Consider the following 20340-nt stretch of genomic DNA (forward strand, 5'->3'; position numbering starts at 1 on the left):
ATGAGTTGGTTATATTAGAGTAAAAACAAGGAAACCATAAATGAGCAGAATGACCAGTTAGCTGCTGATAATCAAAATATTTCCAAATATGTGAATATTGTAAAAAGAGACAAGGAACAAGTGACAAAGGAGTTTTATTAGATGCCAAAATATACAATTTCAGCCATATATACAAAGCATTTTATTTGAATGAATTGTCTTTTGGTTGTTGGCATATCAAAGGTCCTTTAAATCATTGTAGTTCTGTTACTCCACATAATACAAAACTAAAAGCTGCATATATTCCATCAAAAATGTAAAATATTTTATTTAAACAAATAGAAAATCTGTCATTAGACTGACATGAACCATTTACATACATGTGATTTTATTTTTCCTCATTGATCCAGTTCATCAGTCTGCAGGTATGTGGAGCAATCAGAGATCTTCTTCACCTGTTTGACGCTCAGAGTCTCAGAGCACATGGGACACACAGTCTCCGTCTCCAACAGCCTGCAACAAACAGTTCAGTGTACATTTGGGAATGAGAGAAGTGACTTTCTGGGTAACACGATTATTTTTGTTCTTGCTGAGAAACTTTCGTGTTTATATACTAAATATGAAGTTAGAGCCAGGAGGCGATTAGCTAGGACTGTTCCCTGCCTGGGCGCAGTAACTGCCTGGTAAGTATTGATCTTCTCATCTAATGCTCAGCAAGAAAGCGAAAATACTGGTAAGTGTATTTCATAGATTTCCAACTATTGCTTTAAATTGGAAAAGAAAACATGCCATTAGCAGGAGCAAATTAGTGGCTGCTTCTGAGGAAAAAAACATCAAGTATGTCTTTGTTTATACTAACAGATTTTTTTTTTTTTAAATTGAAACAATGTCAAAAGTGTTTTGTGGGGAGAAAAACACTTTATTAAGTGCCTAAACCTCTATATTTTATAGTTTTAAACATAGTGTGTTTATTATAATAGGGTGTGTGTGGAACCAAAAAACGCTGGCACATTAAGTGAAGGGTCCTGATATACAACAATAAGGGACGAAGTGGAGGCAAAAAGTTTTGTTTGCACAGTTTAACTCATGTTGGAGCTGTTTCACCAAACAGTTGTAAGTAGCAACTTTAGCATGAACTGTTGCTTTATACATTAAACATGGATTTAAACCTGTGATTATACTGTTGACAAGAGTTATGTTACATGATTTTAAAGGACCAGTCTGTAGGATTTAGTGACACCTAGTGGTGAGGTTGCAGATTGTAATCAACTAAATACCCCTTCCCCTTCCCTTCCAAGATGTAGGAGAACCTACAGTGGGTGCAAAACTTGTAAAAAAAACACAAAAAGCCCTCTCTAGAGCCAGTGTTTGGTTTGGTGGGCTACTTGGAAGAGGACCCGCTGTCTATGTAGATATAAAGGGCTCATTCTAATGTAACGAAAACACAACGATTCTTACTTTCAGGTGATGATACACTAATGAAAACATAAATCTTACACACTGGTCCTTTAATGGACACATTACAAGGAATGAGTATATTCAGTAGCCATGGTATAAGTGGTAGAAATAGACAGTATGCAGGTAGTCAAAAATCAAAAGTGTACTCTCAGTAAAAATTAAACGAGCACCTTTTGTCTTTTTGATGACAACAGGGTTTTCATACTTTGGTGTGGATGTTCAGAAACAGTCACACTGGTGTCTCTATGATTTTTAGAATAATATGAATTTGCTATTGATAGAAAACTGAAACTACAGCTGGTGTTTGCTTTTAGCTGCTTGTGTGCCACTTACAGAATGAACTGGGAGTAGAGAGCAGGAAATTCACAATGAGGACACACCGACCAGTCTTCTTTCAGCATATGACGACCCTGAGAAAATGAAAAGGGAGCAAAGACCGAGGACAAAATGAGGAAAATACAAAACGTAAGGCAAACTATTTTGTTTTTCATATCTACATTCAGTGAGTGTCATCTGGTGCGAGTACCGTGGCGATGCAGTAGGGCAGGTTGTTCTTGCAGGAGATGCACAGCAGTTCGTTCTGCGGTAGCTGGAAGCCACAGAAGGGACATGGAGTAGTTTCCTCCTCAAGCTCCGATGTATCTGGTCGTCTGTGATGCAGATAAATATGTAGTAAAGTAAAGACAAGGATTGTGAGGTAGAGGAGGGCAGAGAAGGAGATGAAAAAGAGGAAGATGGGGCCCATATTGTGATAGACGAGATGAGAAATACATATGTGTGAAAAGCGAGAAGTGACGTAATGAGATAGAGTTTGGAAAATGTTCAGGTGAGACAAAATAAAAAGGTGCGGACATGCTCGTCGCTCACCGGACCATAGCCTCGATCTTCTTCCTGTACTTTGAGTCGATCTCGTTTCGGTACTCCGGTCTCATCAGCATGGCGGCGAAGCTGAAGGCCGAGTTCTTCAGCCCGGCCCGGTGACATTCGATGACTGCAGATGTCAGGATGGGCACAACATCTGCACACAAACACGTAATATTTTAAATCCAGTAACATTTGAGCGTTTTTCATGTGCATTTCAGATTAGATTAGTGTTGGAAAAAAAGGTAAATTCCCTTTGTTGACTCACGTGCAGGAAACTTGCTGATATTGTTGCTGACACGGATGAGCATGCGCGCTCCTTTCAGGTGGTCTCCTCTCTTCACGTGGATCTTCATCAAAATGTAATGTTGAGATAAAGAAGCTTCAGCATTTGACATTTAAACTCACATTTCTGTCATTCTCTTACAACAGATGTTGACAATTTTTGAAGATTTCCAGTCAGTATTTCAAGATTTTTTGTTTTTGTCATACACATAATTTAAATTGGTTTATGAAACACATATTTTGTCATAATGATTTCTAAATCTAATAAGGTTGACAGTGTCTCAAAAGTTAAAGACAACTCAAGAATTCTACAAATGTCATAATTACAAAAAAAGGACAAGACTCTAACAAGTACAACCATCTGTGGAATTCAAAACAAATAAGGAGTAATTGCAGGATTTTGAAAAATAAAATAAATATTTGAGCCCCAGATGTGATTATTAGGTAAGACGTACACTCAGATGTATTTGACGTTGTCCCAGCAGCATCACTGTGACTAATCACTTATTTTACACATCAAAGTATGTTTACAGGTCTTGGGTATTACCACTGTATATGTAAAAAAAAAAAAAAAAAAAAAGAGTGTCTAGAGTCTTTCGTGGAGCTGTGTGAAATTTGATAAACTGCCTAAAGTGATGTCACTTGTGTCATTTAGGGCTGAAGACTACAAGTTTGAAAATGAGAAAAATCTTAGAGTGTGCAGGTAGAAAACAGTGAGGTTACCGCTCCTCATCTCTGTTTGAGGCTACAGGTTCAAGGCTGCGTTAGCTGCTACTTACACAACCAAATCTCTGACTGAACTGTCTGCAGTCACAGTTGCATTGTGGGTAATGTAGGCACCAGATTTTGACAAGAAGGAAGAGTGCATGGGATAAAAAAAAAGATATGTTTGGTTCTGCTGCATTGATTTTTTTTTTTTTTTTAGCTGTCCATCACGAGTCAGACAGGAGTTGAATGCTCTCTTTTAACATTACGGATTAATATAATTAGACAAGATGTTCTCAGATACACAAGGTTTCTAAAGGAAGACCTCATCATTGAGATGATTGATCAGAATTGTTTGTTTCTTTGATGAATGCAGTGATCTTTTGTTGGTAGGAGTTCAAAGATATAATTCCCTTATCAATGTGATTACAGTAAATAACCTGAGCTAAGACACAGCAGGTGTATCACAGCATGTGCTGACCTTGACCAGCAGGTAGGAGTGGAGGATCATCAGATTGGTGGCCATCTCAGCCGGGATCTTTATCTTCTGGGCCTGCAGTTCCGTGTACATGCTGAACAGCAAATCATGGGCATTACGGTAGTTACCTGAGAGAGTAACACACACAAAAGAAATTCAGAAGCAAGAAAACATATGACTGAGTTTGTATCACATGTATAAACAGCTTGGTTAATGTTCCTACCTGCGCACTGCTCTTCTCTGGCGATGATGATGGCGGTGCGAGCGGCCTCCCTGTACTGCTGCAGCGCCATGTACAGACGGAACAGGTACTTGGCATCCTGGGAGGAGGAGAGAGAGGTCAGCTAACCATCGACAGGTCAGACAAAAGCCACTCTCACTGTCACACAGGGCCAGATTTACATACATGAATGTGCGTATCAATTAATGTCTGATTTAAGGCAACATTTACGACACATCAGGGACTCGGGCTGCCTGATAAATATAGGCTATTCCTTTCAAAAAATGAGGAGTTAAAAGCTGCAGTTCAGCATCTGAGATTAGCAAACTTAAAGGAAATCAAAAGTAGTGACGCGGGAGTAGACATGCTCTTAAAGTCACATTTTAACTTTTAATTTTAAGAATTATTTAGATTTATTTTTAGAGAAGTTTGTAAAGAAACATTACACAAACCTCTACGGAAATTAACAAGATACGATCCCCATCACAACCTTTCCTTATTATTGGCCTATCTGTGCAAATTTGCACCTTTGGGGGCTGAGAATTTTCCATGTAAACTGACACATAAAACATACTTTCTAAATCCAGCACATGCACAATCAACCACATTTTTCCTCTCATTTGCCTGACCATTCCTTAAATATGTATTTAGAGAGAGAGGTGTACTTCTAGGATGGTGTTTGGTCAATAACACACATCTTTAGGAAGAGAATACCTCAGAAACATGGTTCAAAATGAGTAAATCTGGTCTTCGATCTTTCTCTTTGGACTCTAGATAAATGCTAAGAAATATAACAGACTGTAAAAGAGCCAGCTGGAGGAAAATTAAGGTTTCATGCCCTACTGCTAAACAACAGCAGCACTCAACACATTCTGCATCAAGACCTCAAGGTAATATCTTGGAAATACTTGCAAGGATGTATTTAACCTATGACACACAGACACACAAGTCTCCATACTGATGCTAATAGGCCACTTACCTTTCACACAGACAAACTGCCACAATACCAAACTGCTACTACAGTAGCTATTTTTCAGAAACACAAGATTTGTGGTTGTGCCAATCCCACATTTTCAGCTCCCCACATGAATGTAAGAAGCTATACAATTTAAAAACAGAGCAAAGACAATCAAACAACTACAGCGTCTGTGTGTGTGCAGATAAATACATAAACCCACAAATGCGCTGGAAAAGGCTACTCACTGAGAGACACTACACAAGCACCAGACAAGGAGAAGGAGAGACAGCGAGAGGGAGAATGAGTCATGAATACATCAATAAATGAACGTATCAAACAAAGAGTTTAACATTGGAAACATCCCAACAGAGTCATGTAGCTGGGAGAGTCACAGCCATCGAGTCAAAGGTAAGAGAGACGACTACAGTGTTCCAGTGTATCAATTACCTTTGGCATACCGTCACTCTCCCCCATCAGGTAATCTATCAGCTGATTGGTCAGAGAGTTGTCCTTGGCCTGGCCTACCTGAAATACACACACACACACGAGCACTCAACTGAGTGATCAATTCATTTTGTACAATCACCGGGGCACTCAGAGTTCTCACCGTCTCAATAGCCATTTCAACAGCCAGGTTGTCATCAGTGTTGGGACACTTCAGGAAGTGCTTCAGGGCCTGAAAGACAGCAAGAGAGAAAAAACAGACAACTTGGCCGAATGAGTAGATGAGATACTGCACACACACATGCACACACACACACACACTTTAGTGTAAAATGAGTGATTGAGTAATGAATTAATGGCTGAGAGCTCTTACTCTGCTGTACTGCCCACACTTCTGGAAGAACCTGCCAGCCTGAAGGTGTTTCTTCTCCGCCTCAAAGTAGAGAGCAATGCTCTGATAGTCCTCCTGCGTCGCCTCAGAGCCTGACAAACACACAATTAATATTCAACTTATAGATTTGCCTCACTGGCTCCACGGAAACAGTTTTGAATCATTACCAAATAGCACAACAGGAGATAATGTCAGAATATTTGCATCAAACTGTGAAAGGTTTAGATGCCCCAATCACACAGACTGACCAATGATGTCTGCGTACACTTCCATCTGTCCGTGCTGCTGTGCCAGCTGGAAGGCCTCGTCGTTGCACTGAGACAGCACCAGGAAGTGGATGGCTGAGCCGTGGTCGTTCAATCGCAGGAAGAACCTGCAAACACACACATATAAAAAAGGTCTTTAACATGAATGCAAAAAGCAGCTGAGAAAAAAGAATTAATAGTAACAATTTTCTGATTGATCTACTAGTTGAGCGCCAGAAAATGAAAGGATAAGTTAATATTTTCACCTCTTGCGTGAAACTACTACATCTCAGTAAGGAAACGCAGTGGGGGAAAACAAATAGTAAAAAGACTATCTTTGAAAGAATCAAGATTCAAGAAACTTTGTCTCTCTGACATGGCTCAGACAAAGACAGAAGTAGACAAATATAACAAAAACAAAGTAGAAGCAGTAAGAATATCTCTAAAAAGGGCACAAAAATGTTAAAAGAGGACGCAAATCACATTAAAACACAGAGTACACACAAATCCCTGTCGCTCAGACAGCGTAGCGCCCCCTAGATTCAACTTTATGTGAATATCTCAGGACGGCTGAAACCTCAATTAAGCTTCACCTGAACTTCTGAATGACTCAATATTATTGTGCAACATCCAGTATGTGGAATTCAATCTGATGAAGTCAACATATGACAGTAGTGAGTTCTAAAAGTGATAATTATGGTGTAATATGTTGAAGAAATGGTAGACATTGGACATAATTGTTACTTTGTAATTTCCTGTGTTATTGTTTTCAGAACCTCCTTAACCAAACCATGTTGGACATGGCTGTACAACATAAAACAGAAACTATAAAGGCTATCATGCTGTTGCCAGTATATGTAAGGTGATATATGACGAATGTCAATACTGAATGGTTAAATAGAGTGCGTGAAACATCTCATCCCCTTTAATTAGACCAGATCTAGTGTGTATAAACACCTTATATGTAGACATAGAAATGAAATAAAAACAGAGATTAAAATAACTATGAACGAACCCTTATTGTTTCTAAAGAGCTTAACTTTAGGCTTCAATTTAGTGTCAAAGTTGGAAGTAGGATTTAGTTTAGGTTTAGGTTAAGAAAATGTAGCTAAGAGAGTTACGGTTTAGGATTTGTAGTGTGTGTGTGTGTGTGTGTGTGTGTGTGTGTGTGTGTGTGTACGTACACCTGTGCTCTCGTTTGTCCTACCTGGCAACCATCTTTGCTCCGTCGATGCTCTGCGTCTCCCTGACGATGCGGACAGCGTCCTCTGGGTTGTTGAGGTGGTCCAGCAGGACACGGATCACGTTGTCCCAGTCTTTAGCGCTCTCATAGGCCCGTGCTGCATCCTTATACCTGGTGCACATTAAATGCACACATCGAATCAGCTTCTTTATTAACACTTTGATTGTCTTCAGTAGAGACAGACGGAGAACTTACTTGCCGTCCGCCTCCTTGGCTTTGGCGTACTGCAGGTGGATCTTGGGAGAGGAGACGTGTGGGAGCAACTCTCCCACCTTCGCCCTGAGTGTGAAGTCAGAAAGTGGAATTACGTAAGGAGGAGATACACTTGCAGGCGTGAGTGTTGATGTGTGTTGATACTCGTCTCACCAGTTCTTGCACCGAATGTAGACTGATGCAGCCTTGTCATAGTACTGGCCTTTTTCATAGAGCTGAGCAGCTTCAGAGAATTGCTGTAAGAAAGACAAGAAAAACACAGAGGAAGATATGAACAAAAAGGCATAAAAGAGGCTTAATCTCAAACACTCACAAAGATTTAGTTGATGCTCAGATACTCGCAATGCTACTTATAAAACACACACAAACACCTTAATTTCTGACTGTAATCTATCATAAAATAAGGCTGCTTCCTACCTTCATGCTCTCCAGTATGGCTCCACATTCCTTCTTGAGGATTCTGCTTGGGTGCTGAGTAGCCTGGGCGGCTCCTCTCCTAATGTCGCCCATCCGAATGGACATCCTGGCTACACCTGCCTGACATGCCTCATCATGCTCCTGGAACTGCACAGCAATAGGAAAGTGAGAGCAATAGAAAGAAAGAACTTTGAAATAAGCACAATTACGATAACTGGATTTCATTATTATCACCTTCATTAAGACTTGAAGAGATTTTCTTGTAATAAACCACAAATCGTCATGTACTAGAAGATTGTAACTGCTGCCTCTCCACAGCATCTAACATTACACATGTGACTGGACATGATGTTATTTATTCAATAAAATAGTAGATGAAACAGATTTTCATCCAAAAAAAGAATTAAAATAATCCCACAGTGGCTGGGTATCCTAATGTTTATGAAAACTACAACATCAGCACAAATACATGATTTTTTTGGATGCTGGCAAGCAATCACCTACCTGGAATTATTCAATTATTTTATATGAAATAAAAATAACCTTGGGAACATAAAACACTGTGGTGTGATAGGCATAGCAGAAAATTAAATCGTCCAGTGAAAAGGAATTCGCTGCTGAAAGATGAGTATAAATATATTGCACTTACTTTATTATCGTGGGTCATGCCTTTCTCATAGTGTGCCAGAGCGTTCACATAGTCTCCACTGCAAAGAGAGAAAAGTTCAGATACAGTGTAGATGGATCAGGTCTACTGTACACTCCCCAAGCACTTTATTAGGTACACCTGTGCAGTCTAATGCAATTCAATACAACAGCTCAGCCATAAATTCTACTTTTACGAAGTTTATACATTTTTGATTTTTGTTGACATCATCAGAAAGGTGATAATTCTACATTATGTTGGTAGTGGTGTACTGGAGTGCATTATATTGAAAAGTGTCAATATTTTGCTCCCCTAATGTATATTAATGGGATGGACACCACCACTCACCACAACCTTAATAATAAACATAAAGTAGAATCATCACTTTTCTGACAATGCCAACAAAAACTGAAAATTTATTAGCTTCATAAAAGTAGATTTTACAGCAGAGCTGTTTTATTAGATTGCATTAGAGTGCACAGGTGTTCCTAATAAAGTGCTTGGTGACTGTATGTGTGTTTGTGTGTTTGTGTGTGTGTGTGTGTGTGTGTGTACTTACATAAACTCCAGATGGACAGCATATTCTTTGGATATAAAGGGAATCTGGTCTTCTGCTAACCTCTTGGCTAACATAAGAGCGCTGTCCCAGTGCAACAGATCTCTCCTCATCTACACAAATACACAAACACACAAAGTGAGTGCTAGAGGCACTGGTTTGAATTCAAGCTTGACGTTCAGAATTCCACTTAATGATAATATCATACGTAAAGAATTATATAACTCATTTTCCTTCTGATACCTAAGTAAGTCACACACACTCTTTACTCTCAGGTTTTGTGTGCTTTTTTTTTTTTTACCTCCAGGGCAGCGATGGGGCAGCTTGAGGACAGATAGTGGTCCTGAGCCAGGTTGTATTCACCCAGAAACATGGCCAAATGGCCTGCTAGTAAATTCATGTCCTCTATACCCTGGAAAGAGAGACAGAGACAAAAAGACGAGAAGAGAGAGAGAGAGAGATACACACAGAGGAAGACTGTCATGTCCAAATCGTGTCTGTTATAAAAAGTGTGTGACGTCAAAAAAAACAAACATTGTGTGAGTTGTACCTGGATGCCCTGTAGTGACAGGACCATGCCCACATTGTCACTCATGCGGTAGACTTGGATGGCCAGCTCGACCTCCATGTGGACCAGACAGGCTTTGCCTAACTCAGCCCAGTCTATGTCACTGCCTGCAAACTTACACAGATCACAGGCTTCATGGAACCTGGACAGGAAAACACACAAAAATACATATTTCTCCTCTCTACAAATAACAGGCAAATCACATTAAAATGTCTCCCATAACTGAAATGTTGTTTCATTCAGTCTAATCGAGAGTGCAAATTTAAAGGTGTTATGTGACAGGAACGGAGCGAGAAACAAAACAAAACCCACGTTCTGTACAGTGGTAAAACTAGTAAATTATTGAAATCCACAACAGTTCTGTTCTACTGCATCATGTTAAATATATCCAGTAATAAGAAACTAATTTATTACCACTGTTTGCATATTTTTCACATACTCTATGAACACATAAAACCCTCCAAATTATTTTGCACACACTGTTCTTTAATAACTGTGGTCTTCAAAAATAGTGGATATAGAAATAGGAGTGCTGTCTATAATTTTTTCCCCTATATTATATATATGATTTTTGCATTTTTATTAAAATCTTAAAGCAGATTTGGACAAATTAAAACTATTCAATAACTGTAACTGATTCAATAAATGACAGGAAAGCCTTTTTTTGGTGCTGTCTTTTGTCTTTTTTTCCCTTTACATTCTGTCTCTTGAAATACTGTGTTAATGAAAACTGTGAGTAAAATATTTTAAAAATGGAAAACTTCTATATTATTATCTTATTATTGCAAATCTATCACAATGTTTAACAGTTCAAAATGATATTACGGTACAAGTGTCCGTATTCAATATCAATGTACAGAAAAAAAAAGATTCTCAATTTACTGCCTCCTGACACATCTATAAAACACATCAGGAAGTACGACATATCTCTTTTCCAGCAGAAGCACACACACAGTGTCAGTGAGCAGTATCTGCAGCACGGCTGACCTCTTGAGCATGAGTGCCTGAGCCAACTGCTTGCTGAGCTCTGGCGGTGAATCTGGCGCTGTGCCGATCAAGGTCTTGAGGAAGGAGTGTGTGCTCAGAGCCACGTCGCTGGTCTTGCCGCTCGCCGTCTGACACGTCAGCTCCCCGTTGTGCAACAGCAAAGGCTTCTGGGAAAACAGGAGTGCAGTGCTCCCCACCAACACCACCCGTGGGCCTGAGCGGACAGAAAGAGTGAAAAGGAAATCAAGTTTAAAAGAACGATCCAGGTATCTCTTTCTGTAAGACTATTTTAAGAGCACTACAACCCTGATATCCACACACAGTATGTCAGATCTCTGTAATATCTCTTTAATTTATTGGAAATAAATATCAAGAAATGTCGGGGTCAGTTATTACGTGTGTACGCATGTGTGCGTCTCCCTACCATATATGGTGGTTTTATGCAGGGCGTAAGTGTAGACCTTGTCATCGTCATAAGCTACAAACACTCCTCTGTCGGCGTGCCAGTTGTCCCACAGCACTCCGGTGATGGTGGGAGAGAAGTTGGGGAGCTCAAAGCACGAGTCTGTTGCCTGGACGGACACATGGGTACACACACACACACACATAATAATTACCTTTAGACTCTTCAGGGTAAAGTTGTTCATCCTTATCCGTGCCACAATATACTCATATTCGTTCATCACTGGGTGCTTAATTACTGGGTTTTATCAAAGTGCAAATTACCGTAAAGCTTAGAGTACACTGCATTGTATTTCAGCTGTACCAAGTAATCATTTATTACTCACACTTGCAGGGGAGAGCAAGAAGCCGCCGTTCTTGTCGTCAATGAAGACGAGCCGTGTGCCGTTCAGGTCAGGGAAAACTTTTCTCACACCCACTGAGTGGCTGTAGCTGCTCACAGTCTCCCAGTCCTCCACCAAGACACACACCACATTACCTAACTGAGAGAGAGAGAGAGCAAAAGAGGTGACTGTAAATTCATGGCCACGTTAGAAAAAAACAGAAAGATGCAGAGTAAAACAAGAGATGAAAGGGAAAGATAATAATGACATTGTCAGATGAAGACTGAAGGGATTTAAAGGGGATGGAACAGTAGAAAACACGTCTTAAATCCACAAAACTGAAACATAAACACTCAATTTCACAAATTTCAGAGATTGTGTTTTCAATAAATGTTGTTTGGTGATGAAAGGAAGAAGAAACTGATATTAGAATCCTCATAATTCAAGATTAGCCCTTCCTGATCTTTTATGACGACACAATAATTTACAGTCCTGACTGAGGTCACGTGCTGAGCCTTACATCAGTGCCATAGTAGAGGAAGTCAGCGGTGAGTGCGTGGCACAGGATCCGTCCTTTTCTGTCATCGTCTGGAAACAACTTCATCTGCTTCTTCTCCTCCTGGTCTTGGCCTTCAATCTAGAAAACACAAACACACACAGATGTATTTCATGCTCTGCAACAACAGTAAAAGGTGAAGTCATTTCGTTTATTGCTAACTGGTCAGTGAAAAAAGAACAAAGCACTGACATCTACACATACAGAGGACTTACCATGTGCAGCTGGACTTTTCCCTCAAACAGCGCTGCTGCATAGTCAGAGTTAAGGCACATGCTGGCTATCGTCCCCAAATACTCGATGTCCTTCAGTTTGTTAAAACCTGAGACACATGAAAACAGTTTAATAAAACCTACTGTATGTGCAGACATTTCCACACACACACACTACCTAACATGGTTTAATAGTTAACCAGTCACACACCAGGGTTTTGGTCAACCAAAGCATAGAACCAGGCTCTGTTGTTCATTCCCACAGCCACATGGTACGGTCCCACTGCAATAAAAGTGGGCTCAACTTCCACTTGTATGGCCACAGGCTTCTCCTGAAAAACACACAGCATCAGAGAGGGATCAAAGAGCACACTGAATCCTGTCAGCAGAGTTTAAACCCCATAAACCTCTAACCTGAGCTCACTCATTTCTCCTCCAAACACTTTTCTCTCACATAACTATTTTTGGGTCATAGGAATATTGCTCGGACATGAGCTCCTTTAACTCTGGTTGTTTTATTATGTATTACCTTTGAGGAGGAGATTATATGTTTGGTTTTGTTCATTTGTTGTCTGTTAGTAGGCAGGACAATCTCAAAAACGGCATAACAAGTGTCATTAAAATTTGGTGCAAAATTTATCTGTGGATTGAGAAATAAATGACTGAGCACCACTATATGACAGTTAGTAGACTTATCACTTTTTTCCTCATGACCCCTTAACTGTGAGACGTAGAGGCAACAATTTTTTTTTTTTTTAAACTGGATTCTATGGTCCAATACGCATCTATACATAAAGCCTCAACCATTTCATGCAACAGTGATGTTCTGTTATTGACATTTGTTTGCTAAACACTCCTCAATCACCTCAACCTCCATCAAATTTGATCAAGTCTGCACCAAAATTGATACATAACATATCTGGATGACCCAGAGAAACGTTCTGGTTATATTTTATGTGTCATAACCACTCATGCACCATGACCATCCATTTTTTGATATTTCAAACTACAGGATTTAGGCGTTGACCAGCATATCTGTGTGTCACTAATGCAAAACATTTTCTATTGTTAAAAATAGGTATAAAATATGGTGCAGCCTTGGCGGAGGTATGTACACTGAGTTATTTCTTATTGTACTGCTAGATTCATTCATTCCCTCTCTAAAATTATTTTTGTATGTGTGTGTGTGTGTGTGTGTGTGTGTGTGTGTGTGTGTGTGTGTGTGTCTTCTCACCCCATCCACCTGGTTTGACACAGTGACCTCCAGCAGGGAGGTGAGGTAAGCTAGCCGGGTACCAAAGCTGTCTCCCAGGATAGGCAGCTTGGTCAGAAAGACATGGAGCGTCCCTTTCTGTGTGGAAACCGCCAACAACTGTCCATCGTCCGTCCAGTTCAGCTGGTCCAGACCTGGAGGAGGAGAGTGGGAGGCAGATGAGGGAGGAGTGGGTGGTGCATTCAAGATGGGTCTTTCACAGTGCGCCTGGAAATTTCTCACCTTTAGTCTCATCATCCAGCCGAACTACATTGCTGATGTCTTTGAGCTCAGACAGCTCCTGGATCTTTATGCTGCAACAACAAAACACATGAGGCAAGTTTTTTCAGGTTACCAGATATAACAAAACAGAATGGCCGTAATGTCTCTTTTTAAGGGCGGTATGTACCAGTTGTCCCCACAGGAGGCAGCCTTGTTTAACACTGGTGAGATGGCCACACTGTTGAGGCTGTCTTTATGGTTCTGAGCCTGGTAGAGCTCCTGACCTATCTCCCTGATGTGGGTGGAAATAACCACAAAGTATCCGTGGGAAAAACCGATCAGTATATACCCATCCCCGTACCTGGAAGTGACAGGAAGAAGGGAGAAATCATTTTCATGCTGATATCTCACTGTCATGATTCAATGTCTCTGTTTTGTGGTGTTGATGTGTGTGTGTGAGCGTTTGCAGTACCAGCGGTAAGACACAATGTTTCCATAATGGCGCTGAAAGGTCAGTTCTATCCGGTTTTCAGGGTCGTTGACACTGAAGAGCATCAGAATTTTCTTTTCCACAGAAACACTCACCTGAAGGTAAATATACGTTGTGACATAACTAGAACTTATTATACTATACTTATAGCTATGATGTTGAGCTACATTGTTTCATTACAGAACAGACACCATACATACATGCTGCATTAGTTTTACCCACAAACACTATCAAACTTTTAACTTAAGTATTTTTTTTTTCACAATTAAATCAATAAGCCATTGGTAAATGTTGTGGCCCAGAATGACAAATCTAAACGGGTGACACTTCATCTAAAGACACTAAATTGCAAACATGCTTTCAAAGCTTATTTGTTTTTAACAAGTATGTAGAATGAGAGTAATGAAACTTAATGAAAAATGTCAGAAAACACACAAACTTACAGTGCTCTCTCCTAGGGAGGACCTTTCATCCGTCTTCATCACCGAAAAACAAATTTCAGCAGGCTCACCACGCAGCGTTGTCTAGCAAAAGGTAAAAAAGGATGAACTGGATCCATTTTCATCTCTTTTTTTTATTCCATCTCTTTTAATTGCTGACTGTGTGCCTGTTTGCTGTTTGTACATTTTTGAAAAACATCTCAGCTTGTATTTGTTTACCTTGTGCTGATAACCACTGTAGGATTACCTGCTGTATTTATAATTGGTTGTTTGTAATGTGAGTGACCCACAATTTGAAGCATATTTGGCTGATGCACCTTTTTTTTTAAGTCGACTTGGATAATAGCAACAGTTATACAATATAGCTACGATCTGATGTAAAAACTATATAGTTTCATGGCAGATGTGACACTGACATCATTGTGTTTGTGTCTGTCACATGTGTAGTTACCTGTCTGACGGTGTCCCCCTCATGGTTGCTGATGCTCAGAGTGTTGTCATCACTTCCGAGTGCCAGTAGATTCTGACTACTCCAGCACCCACAGGTGATCTTCTTGGTGTGTTTACCTAGCATTTGTGGTGAGAGAGGGAGAGACAAACAGTATAACAAAATGAAGAATGTCGATGAACAAAACGACAAGTATCTGTATAGTTGTGTCTGTATTACCCAGTACAGGAATCTTGCGTGAGGTCTGCTGATTGTAGATCAACAGGTTTCCTTTGACGGTCCCAACTGCCAACAGAGGGCTTGTCTTTGACCACAGGATGAAGGACATCTGATCTCTGCTGAAACAAACAACAGCAGCAAACAAACCAAATGTATAAAAAATGTTTACTCATCATCAAACTGTTACTGTAGTCTAAAAAAATGTGATCAATGCTTACTTCTCCTTCTTTGAAAATGTGATACGTGCTTGTCGTACCTCATGCCACTGTCTATCTGAGATGTTTTATTCACGCTGGCATCCCAGAGGTAGATGGAGCTGGATTTTGCAGCTATCACTGCCAAAATGTCCCCATCCTTATCCCAGTCCATCCCCACGCAGCGTCTAAGAGAAAAGAAATAACAGTTCCTTATAACATCTTTTTTTAATTAGACAAAATTGGAGGTAAAAAAAAAAGTTCTAACACTTACCCTGGGAGGTTGAGCTCAGTCCACTTGTTTCCATGTCGATCAAATATTTTCACTGAGTTGTCCTGTCTGTATGATTAGAAATATACATACATATATATATATATATATATATCAAATACTATGCTGATGTAAATCTTGTATAAAGTTGACTTAGTGCTACATTTCCAACCACAATAGTTTACTCACCCTGCAACAGCGATATAATTACCAAGAGATTTCTGCCACTTATACAGTAGGTTAGAACCCGCCCAGGCTTTGTCGGCGAGGATGAAAACGCTCTGTGAACACAAAAGGTTTCTGTCAAGGTGGTTTTACTGACAAAAAGGCTTTCAAGTTCACTGAATTTAAATTGTATTCATATTTTTCAACAAATGAATACATATGGCATACATTTTCACCAAACCGGTGAGATTAGTTAAAGGACAGAGTCACTATTTTTCAACTATATCTTAAAAACATCATGTGCCCAAATGAACACTGAAAAATGTTTTCCTCACTGTAAAAATTGCTGTAAAATTAAAAAAGAACCAATCCTCTAATGTAAGCTTAAACTGGAGACTGGGCTTATCTGCTCTTATTCATACAAAGTTTTGAACACCCTATATTTCAGCATTTTTGATGAACCAGAACCAATGTTATTGTAAAAAAATAAAACATAGTAAAGTAAGAAATATGCACAAGTATTTACTGATAATGCTTCTTTACAATTGATCCTAGCACTACTACCTGTGAGGAGGGATTTTATATGTTAAAAAAATCTCAACTTTGGGCGGTTTTATTGGGTTTAAATCACAGACTTTGTTAAAGACAAAGCTCTTAAATGAGATTAAAACAAACAAAAAAAGTATTTTCTTAGAGGCATAACCATCGAAATGTCACACAGTTACGTCTATGTATACAGCATTTGCAGACAGCAGAAGCAGCACCCTTTATGAAACAATATTTATATGCAACAGGTGTCCAGTAAAATTAATCAAGATGTAGGCTAATTCTAACATTATACATTTGATTATTCACTTAGCCTAAACCTATATCTTACTTATAATTGTAGGTCATTTGTGTAACTGAAATTAGTTAAACCAGTGGTTCTCAAAGTGGGGTCCGGGGTCCTTGAAGAGGTTCCAGGGGGTCCCCAGCGAGGAGGGGCATAATTTATTTTCACTATTTTCCAACCATAAGTAACATAATGACAGAATGTATGACTATTTTGGTCATGGGTTTCATACACTTTCTGTGATAAATCATCTAAAAGCAAAAATCTTATCAGATGGGGGTCCGTGGTTTAATTTGTGTCAGTTTAGGGATCCCTGACGTGAAAAAGTTTGAGATCGACTGAGTTAATCTAAGATTTGACCAAAATCGCTGAAATATTAGCTCTTTAAAACATAAAACAGATGAGCTGCCACTACTAACATTATCTAATAGTGGATACAACTTTTACACAAGGTGTTATGATTGTATGACTGTGCATATTCGTTCATTAGTTTACTTATTTGACACAGTAGTCGATGAGAACTGGTTTAAGTAAAATGTCAACATTAATTTTAGCTGTTAGCTTCGTCTCCAGGAGTTGTCTGATTGATTAACGCTACCGTTAGCAAGAGGCTACATACGGTAGCTAACGTTACTCCGTCTGATTAAATTCAACATCGAAATAAAAAGAACAGAAGCATTTTCGACTGCCTCGCAGGTACCGACCTTCATCTTGATGACGTTCAACCATTTAAACTTTGAATCGATCTTTTCTGTTCAAAACATCTTCGACATCGTCGTTATGCGTATCCCACAATGCTTCGCTCTGAAGCGTCTGCAGAGGATGTCATAGCAACAGCCATCAGCCAATAAGGAGGCTCCAAAACAGAGCCGGGGTTATAAATGAGGGATATTTTATAAAGATTAATAGGTCTTAATTAAGACAAATTGTAAACTACCTACTGCACATGGAAGAAAGCAGGATGCCAGATAATGTGGCAAAAACTTCCAGTCCACCTTCACTGCATTTAGCACTTCTTGTCCAATAACAGTGAGGGCAGGACAGTCCTGAACTCTTCGCTCTCCAGACCTCTAGGCAGCAGCTCTAGGAATGGAGAAACAGCTAATATTTCTAAAATTGGTGAAGTTTATAAATTATGTATTGTATTGTAGACAGGAATATTTTCAGTGAGCAACCTTCTGCTGAACTTCCTGGGTTAGGGGTTCTCCAGCAGACTAAATATTTTCAACACTGACAATAAAAATATATTTCTAATAAATATATATAAAGATATTTGCCAGTGATACCTATCACAATTAAACTATGGATTCACAATTTTTCAAGTCTTTATTAAAACAATAGTCAGGTACCCAAATGAAGACTGAAACAGGTTTTTCTTGCTGTAATCGTTCCTCATGTTCATACTGACCATTCGAAGATCTCTTCATAATACACTTACAATGTGAGTGATGGGGCCAAAATCCACAAGGCTCCCTCTGTGTAAAAATGTGTGTGAAAGTTTATCTGAAGCTAATATGAAGCTCCTGCCCAAAATGAGTCAAATCAAGTTGATATCTTTCAAAGTTACAGTCTTTTTAGTGCCTAAGTCCCTCTTTTTGTTACTGTACTTCCACCGCAGCTCAACAGGGAAACACTGTCCAAGGAAACACAAAGACGGAATCTGATGCTAAGAAGACTATAAATGTGGCAGATATCCACTTGATATGACTAACTCAGACTGCTGAAGCCTCATATAATGCTTCAGATACACTTTTAAATGCATTTTTGCACAAAATTACAATACTGTGACCCTAACCTTTAAATGCTCCATTTAGGAAGATATGTAGCAAGAGATTCAAACATTCCTTTATAGTATGTGAAAAAAAATGCACACAAATTAATATAAAACCCTCTTAGTCAGTGTTTTTTTTTATCAGTGGATGAGACTGTTTTGATATGTCTGTTTTTGCCATGCTGCAAGCCGAATTTCACATGTAGGACAATATCGAGTTTACAAAATATGTATAATATACAAAACATGTTTCTATGTGGGATGATCTTGTGTACATTGTCAGCAATGATGGATACTAGATTCTGTTTAGCTGTTTCAGTTTGTGGGTCCTGGAGAATGGAGTCATTGTTAATGTTATTAGTAACACCTGTGCTTTTCCAACAAATCAAAGTGTCTGCTGTGAAAAAAGGCCTCGTGTTACATTTTCCACATGCTCTTGAACAAGGTACTTCCTCACAGATTTGACATCTGCTCTACAAAGACTGAATCCTCCCACATAAAATATTCAGATTAAACTGAACAGATTGTGAAGCTGAAACAACAGAGGATGTTTAAACATCTCTCTGTGGTTCCTTCCCTCTGTAGAAAATTCAGGAGCAGCATATAAAGGGAGCCTTGAGGTATTATATTGTGTACATAATCTCTGAGTGTGCAGCCAGCTGTGTTTGTCGAGGAGATACTTTATGCACACAGATTTGAGCTCTACATCTGTCCAAGCGCTCCTGATGGGATTATGTACAGTAAACAACTGCAGTAAACTGGGAGAGCACGCCGTTAATAACAATACAGACATTTATTAGATGTTTTATGGAGTCCAACTCAACAAATAATGGAGCTGATATTTTCTATTGTCAAAGCACCTTCGTGTGCAGTGTTGCCAACTCACTGAATATATGATCCCATCTGGTGCATCGGTCCAAGTGTAGCTTGTTAACATCCTGCAGGCTGCAGTGCTGAGACTATTTGTAGGTGGAGGGAATCATGAACGTTGGTCTCAGTTGACTCAGTTGACTGAGAATTTTTGGCATTTTTGTTTAATCAGTTATCAAAATGTTCTGTCTAATCATTGCAGCTTTAGAGTTCTACCATGCATAGTGAAGGTCAATAGGGGCCCAACAACAACCTTTTGCCTTGGGGCCCCATAAGAGGTTAATCCAGCCATGACCACAGTATCACCACAGCTGTTTTCTCTACTCTCTTTGTAAATTCTGTAATTTCGGTTCAGCAAATGTTGTGTTTCCACTACAGGTCCAGTAGAGAGCAGCCTTGTACAATTTTCATGACTTTCTCTTTCCAATGCTTCCATATACTGATATAATCCATAATCTGTTCTGTCCTATTTTATTTATGCTGTTGTCCTGTAAATGCTCCATAATGCTCTTTGGAAGAAAGGAAACACTGAACAGGCTTACTTATCATCCTCATGTCCATCTGAAATAAATCAGATGTCAAAGTCAACTGCTCTTTTTCTTTTGTAATTTCACTGTTGAAGAAAGAGGGCAGAACAACACTCTGGTCTTCTGTACTTTCTTACACATTGATGGAAAGTTGACATCTTATTTTTCCTGTGCAAACCTCAGAGCTGGAATGAAACACCAGCTGTGTGACACAAATATTTCTCTCTGTGCTCTGGCATGCCGAAGCAGAATACACCCTGCTGACTCAGATCTCATTAAGATGCACCGAAGGGAGCAGCTGTATGATTTCCAAGCAAAATGGTAAAATTAGAGCACAGAGATAAAAAAAAAAAAACAGATGAAAAATGAATGTTTTGTGAGAAATTAAACCCTGAGTGAGTATGTAGCTGAATGCTTTAACAATGCTGTATA

General features: G+C 39.4%; 1 protein-coding gene across 2 annotated transcripts; it reads right to left on the reverse strand.

The window, feature by feature from the left end:
* Positions 1 to 117: 117 nt before the first annotated feature.
* On the reverse strand, positions 118 to 17553 carry wdr19 (WD repeat domain 19). 2 transcript variants are annotated; one of them, XM_042394307.1, is made up of 36 exons: positions 17445 to 17553; positions 15933 to 16024; positions 15747 to 15812; positions 15535 to 15660; positions 15279 to 15394; positions 15063 to 15178; positions 14615 to 14695; positions 14154 to 14266; positions 13869 to 14042; positions 13703 to 13773; positions 13442 to 13614; positions 12419 to 12539; positions 12211 to 12317; positions 11960 to 12076; positions 11443 to 11598; positions 11079 to 11226; positions 10655 to 10868; positions 9650 to 9809; positions 9401 to 9511; positions 9103 to 9212; positions 8547 to 8604; positions 7898 to 8044; positions 7634 to 7716; positions 7463 to 7546; positions 7232 to 7378; positions 6028 to 6152; positions 5762 to 5871; positions 5552 to 5620; positions 5392 to 5469; positions 3990 to 4086; positions 3770 to 3894; positions 2567 to 2648; positions 2305 to 2455; positions 1964 to 2087; positions 1771 to 1847; positions 118 to 492 (listed from the first exon to the last, which is right to left on the reverse strand). In XM_042394307.1, exons 1-36 carry the CDS (start codon positions 17448 to 17450, stop codon positions 378 to 380), a joined length of 4050 nt encoding a protein of 1349 aa, XP_042250241.1. In that variant the 5' UTR covers positions 17451 to 17553; the 3' UTR covers positions 118 to 377. The 2 variants fall into 2 exon arrangements, with proteins under 2 accessions (XP_042250241.1, XP_042250234.1); XM_042394300.1 differs by having other exon boundaries at positions 15279 to 15397.
* Between the last annotated feature and the right edge of the window lie 2787 nt (positions 17554 to 20340).

This window comes from Thunnus maccoyii, chromosome 2, assembly GCF_910596095.1.
Source record: "Thunnus maccoyii chromosome 2, fThuMac1.1, whole genome shotgun sequence".
NCBI lineage: Eukaryota > Metazoa > Chordata > Actinopteri > Scombriformes > Scombridae > Thunnus > Thunnus maccoyii.